A 5,826-nucleotide genomic window follows, 5' to 3' on the forward strand; every position below is an offset into this window, starting at 1 on the left:
GTGGTCGTAGCACAATACAGACAACCAACAAGAGGTGGTCTAAGCACAATATAGGTATCCAACTAAAGATGGTCGTAGCACAATAGGGAATACCAACTAGATGTGGCCGTAGCACAATACAGACAACCAATTAGATGTGGTTTTAGCACAGTACAGACAAAACACTAGAAGTGGTTGTAACAGAATACAGATAAACAATTAGAGACAGTGTTAGCACAATACAGATGAATAAGGAGTGGTGGTCGTATAAAAGTTCATGCAACCTATTACTGGTCGTCGTAGCACAATACAGACAACCAACTAGAGGTGATCGAGTCACAATGTAGACAACCAACTAGAAGTGGTCGTAGACAATACAGACAACCCACAAGAGATGCTCGGAGGAATTAACAGACAACTAACTAAATGTGGTCGTAATACAATACAGACAACCAACTAGAGGTGGTCGTAGACAATACAGACAACCCACAAGAGATGCTCGGAGGCATTACAGACAACTTACTAAATGTGGTCGTAATACAATACAGACAACCAACTAGAGGTGGCCGTAGATAATACAGACAACCATCTAGAAGTGGTCGTAGACAATACAGACAACCAACTATAGGTGGTCGTAGACAATACAGACAACCAACTAGAGGTGGTCGTAGCAAAATACAGACAAATAACTAGATGTGGTCGTAATACAATATTAATTACTAAGTATAGGTGGTCGTAGCACATTACAGACAAAAAATTAGAGGTGGTCGTAGCACAATATAGACAACCAGCTATAGGTGGGCGTAGACAATACAGACAACAAACTAGAGGTGGTCTTAGACAATACGGACAACCAACTAGATATGGTCGTTGACAATATAGAAAACCAACTAGAGATGGGCGTAGACAATACGGACAACAACTAGAGGTGGTCGTAGATAATACATACAACAAATAAGAGGTGGTCGTAGCACAATATAGACATACAACCAACTAGAGGTGGTCGTAGACAATACAGACAACAAACGAGAGGTGGTCGTAGACAATACGGACAACCAACTATATGTCGTAGCACAATACAGGCAACCAACTGGAGGTGGTCGTAGCACAATACAGACAACTAACTAAATATGGTCGTAATACAACATAAACTACCATCTACAGGTGGTCGTGGCACAATAGAGACAACCAACTAGAGGTGGTCGTAGCACAATACAGACAACTAACTAAATATGGTCGTAATACAATATAAACTACCATCTACAGGTGGTCGTGGCACAATACAGGCAACCAACTAGAGGTGGTCGTAGCACACTACAGACAACTAACTAAATATGGTCGTAATACAATATAAACTACCATCTACAGGTGGTCGTGGCACAATACAGGCAACCAACTAGAGATGGTCGTAACACACTTCAGATACATAACTAGAGGTGGTCGTAGACAATACAGGTATGCATGGCCACAAACACACTGAAAATGATCATTGAAACAACTACAACGTTGATTGCGTTTTGTTTATTCGAATATTCGTCTTTTATCCATCAACTTCATGCCTTCTTACAAACCGTTTTATTACGAGACGTTTACAATTTAGAGAAAAGAAATAGAGTCAAGATACACTTTTTTCTTTTCCTGATCAAAGGAGTGCAAACATATTAATTAAGTCCAAATGCATTAGGTAACTGCTCCCCTGTCCTACAAGTATTAATTATAAAATGATACGGTAATACTCTCGCTAAAAGAAGACAGAAGGAAAACATATTTTGCCCTTATCTATTATTTTATCACATATTGTACAGCCATTAAACAATAAACATGATTATAAAGTTATAACAGACATTTGGTTTTCCTTAATTAATGTATCCATTGATAGTTGTTAAAATATATAGTGTTAAAGAACCTCACTAAAAGAATGCATGAAATATTAATAGGTTTACTTAAAAAAGAAAATTTTAAAACAAATACACAATACAATAGTTGATTGCAGAACATAGATCACAATGCGTTTGACATAAATATAAAGTTGAAATAGAAACCAAAAACTTACTTAAATGAGAACTCGAAACTGAAACACCCTATGTTCAATGCATTTTCCTTGATATTGATGTCGACCTTGAAATCACCTTGCAGTCTGAAAGGCTGGGGTTTGAAATTCTTTTTTATAAGTGGCATCTGATATTTGCCCTGCAATGTAAGTTTTGCAGTATGTGTATGGTAGAAGGCGTTTAATGAATCAATCAAACTTAAGTTTTTTCTATAGATAAGAATAATCGTTTCCAACACTTGAGTTAATGCAATTCATAAAAATCACATATGACGTAAATATAGGATCTGACACGAGTTGTCATTTAATACAAGATTTTATTAAACGAGTTCATGAAATTTGTTAGTAAGCGAGCCTCTGGCGAGCTTACTAACAACTTTCATGGACGAGTTTAATAAAATCTTGTATTAAATGACAACTCGTGTCAGATCTTTTTTATCACATGCTTAAAACGGTGTTTTTATTACCAATTTAGTTCCAGGTTCCACTTTCTAAACCCATTGTTTGACAGCCAAAGTACATTGAATGGAATGTCAACGATGCGCCATATAAATAGTTCCAAATGAAAATGACAAAAACAGCTAGCAGTTATCAAGTTTTAATTCTGATAAAGCGCTGAACAAGTCACAAGTATAAAAATGTGTAGTAAAATATCCAACAACATTAATAACGAACAATTTTAACCATTAAAACACAATAAGTACACAATTTGATGACGTCACACTGAGAGTACATGCTTTACGCGGTTTATGTGACCTACATCGGTCTGTCAAGTTTTACTGTGTGCACGGATTTAAAAGTTTTCGCTGTCGCTTTCTACGATGACTTTGAAGCGTTTTCTTAGTGTACGTGGATTTTCACAACATGCAGATGATTACGACGAAGCCTTACTCTGCAGTGCATGGATGTTGATGTTGAAAAAGTTCCATCAAGAATGTTTCCAGAGAACAAGCTGTTCTTACCGTCTTGGGACGTACGTGTGATGAGAAACCTGTGCTGCGGAATTCGTATTTTGTGTTTTGGTAACCGACAGCTGATTAAACTGGCAAGCAAATTTTATGGCATTGGTCGCATATTGCCTGTTAAGATGGAGATGTTTGAAATGTTCTCGTGTTGTTTGTCACTAATGTGGCTGTATTTGTTGACTGACTGGATATTTCTGTGACTAGTAATCTGCATTATCTGGTTGGCGGAACATTGTTATCAGAAAGTTTTCGAACAAGATGCTTTCTGGCACTATGATTCGTTAGCCATTTGTCTCCCGGAAGTCCTAACGCTTCATTATTGAGGTAAGTATTTGTTGGCGTTTAAACCATTTTGTTTACAAACAATGCGGAGGGATATCTAGGTCGCGTGTGATTAGTCTAGCCAATAGAAATGTCTGATATGTTATCTTACACATGTGTAAGATAAAAATATTCGTAATGGGTATATTACACGGAAAACAAGGGTAAGCATGTGATACACATTAAATACTATAATGTTATATAAAGGGTGGCACGTTTCAATAAAAAGACCCCAAAACGTTTACAATATATATCAACAAAAAGATGGTTGGTGAACGGTTAAACGAATTTACAACAAACAATAAATCCAGAGTTTGTTTATAAGGTCCTATAATATTTTCCCTTTTTTTGCTCGTGGACTGTTAACACCTTCTTCATAAATGCAAGTTTTTGTTCGATTGTGTATCGAAGACCTACATCAGATTTAAAAGATGCAAACGTAGGAGTTATATCGCGGAACTGCATGTATTTTATGAGGGATTTCAACAACACAATTAGGAAATTAATTATCCCACAAGAGGCTGACCTTTGTGAATAACAAATTAGCTTTCAGTTCTGAGATTTGGGCAAATGAGAATATCCATAGAAAGGTAAAGGTTATTTAACCTGTTCCACAAATCTTGAACAATATTCATCCCAAGAAAATGTTTTCCAATGTCTCTTGTTTATTCAGAACATAATTGACGTAAGTTTTCATTTGTATTATTCTATAAATAAACAGATATTGTTCTGAAATGATAGAATTGCAATAACAATGGAACATAACGATGGCAGTGTAAATATTTTATGCCACTTAGTTAACTCGTTGTTTGTTCCAAGAATTTGATTAAATCGATATTATTTTCCATGGTTTTCTTCAAAGGTTTTATTTGCAGTATATATTGAACTAAAGTATTTATTTTAATTTAACTATGCTCCGACTTCTGAACAAGTGTGCTAAAAATAGAATTTGCATGGGATTCTTCTTTAGAAACATGTTTTATCTTACTAAGCTGTTAATTGGTAATTGTTTAAATAATCAAAACATTAAAGAGCTATACGATCAAGGCGTATTGTCTCATTGAAATCCTAAAACTCTTGCTTTGCATTCAAAGATGTATTAAACAAATTAGATAACCTTTCATAACATTTCATTTATAATATTATACGGTTCGTTTAATTACATTAATGTAAGTTATTATTCAATAGTACTGTTTTATTTGAACAATTTTCAAGAACTATTTCTTTTATTTTTGAAAACTGTTTCTATTATGAGAAGAGTCAGCTGTTTAGTCAACAAAGTAGGCAATTCTTCAGATCATGTGACTTTGGAACGAATGCATGTTCTTGTTTTTTTAATTCCTGTTACTATTCTGAAAAGTGTGTTAGCGTTCTGTTTTGTCAACATTTTGACAAACCTCGGTAAACCTCGTTTCCGCAAAACACCCTACGCTCGGGTCGGAATGAACCTATCTTACACTCTCGGCCATGGAAGATACTTATAATCTCGTATCATTACGGTACATTAGTATCGGATCGTATGTTAAAGTATCTGTGCTGTAATGTGTTTATTAATCTCGACTAAGACATACCTCCAGTCTCTCCCCAATCATTAACCTCTTAGTATTGCTATCCATTGCATTCTGTCGCATTTACTTGTTGTATCGGATCGTATCATACGTTATATAATAATGATGTAGTATACCAAGACATACCTCCACTCTCTTCTGGAATTCAGCCACATTTCTTGTAATGGTGAAGCCGCCATTTACAGACAGGGTGGGGCCCACTGTTACATTATGCGGGTCTGGATGAAGGACTACGGGGTTGGGACTGAAGCTGAGGTGGTGTCCCGTTATAACAGCTTCCGTTTTATTGCAGTTGGAAAATAAGGAATGGTTCTGCACGAAGTGTAATTATGCAAGTCATTACAGTGAAGAGAAAAAAATATCATAGTACAATCATTATGTTGGAAACTTCTGATGTCCAAAAATGTACAAAATAAAAATATAACTTTTGTAACTTTTGAATGAATTATCTTATCGGATCGCTTACACATTTATGATCTCATTCGAACCAAAGTTGAGATATTTCATAAAACTGATGACAATAACCAAGCAGTTCTTTTTTTTAAACAATCTCTACCTACTGTGTGTAACATGTCTGGTTTTATCTCTTCTAGTTGAACTCATTTAATTTAGTTTTAGCAAAACAATCAACAATTCACGACAATATCTTGCAAAAAGTACTTTTGCATTCACGAAATCAATGTAATCAATTGATATACTTTAACTTGTACTTCTATGTTTAAGATAACTTCATTTATGGCAATGGTTATAAATATAATGTTATTGCATATCACGTGAAAAGATGGGCGTTTACTTTTATGATTCATAAAAACTTACCGAAACAGAACTAAAATGACCATCCCTGTTGCATACTGAAAGTTTCCACAACAAAACTAGCATTAAGAACAAAGAAACTAATATATCCATAATGTTCAACCCATGTGTTTCTATAACGCTGTATAAA

General features: G+C 35.1%; 1 protein-coding gene across 1 annotated transcript; it reads right to left on the reverse strand.

Annotated features, from left to right (window-relative positions):
- Positions 1 to 1,632: 1,632 nt before the first annotated feature.
- LOC128230151 (uncharacterized) lies at positions 1,633 to 5,826 on the reverse strand. Its single transcript, XM_052942195.1, has 4 exons — positions 5,700 to 5,826; positions 5,010 to 5,195; positions 2,033 to 2,169; positions 1,633 to 1,680 (listed from the first exon to the last, which is right to left on the reverse strand). The coding sequence occupies exons 1-4, from the start codon at positions 5,787 to 5,789 to the stop codon at positions 1,641 to 1,643; spliced, it is 453 nt and encodes a 150-aa protein (XP_052798155.1). The 5' UTR covers positions 5,790 to 5,826; the 3' UTR covers positions 1,633 to 1,640.

Source organism: Mya arenaria, chromosome 4 (assembly GCF_026914265.1).
Source record: "Mya arenaria isolate MELC-2E11 chromosome 4, ASM2691426v1".
In the NCBI taxonomy this organism is placed as follows: domain Eukaryota; kingdom Metazoa; phylum Mollusca; class Bivalvia; order Myida; family Myidae; genus Mya; species Mya arenaria.

Bases quoted from the DNA above. Each gene is read 5' to 3' on its own strand.
- LOC128230151 (XM_052942195.1), bottom strand. From the start codon at position 5,789: ATGGATATATTAGTTTCTTTGTTCTTAATGCTAGTTTTGTTGTGGAAA. The intron at 5,196-5,699 runs GTAAGTTTTTAT...CACTTCGTGCAG, and splicing joins GTCATTTTAGTTCTGTTTCG to AACCATTCCTTATTTTCCAA. The intron at 1,681-2,032 runs GTAAGTTTTTGG...TAATACTTGTAG, and splicing joins AGTTTCGAGTTCTCATTTAA to GACAGGGGAGCAGTTACCTA.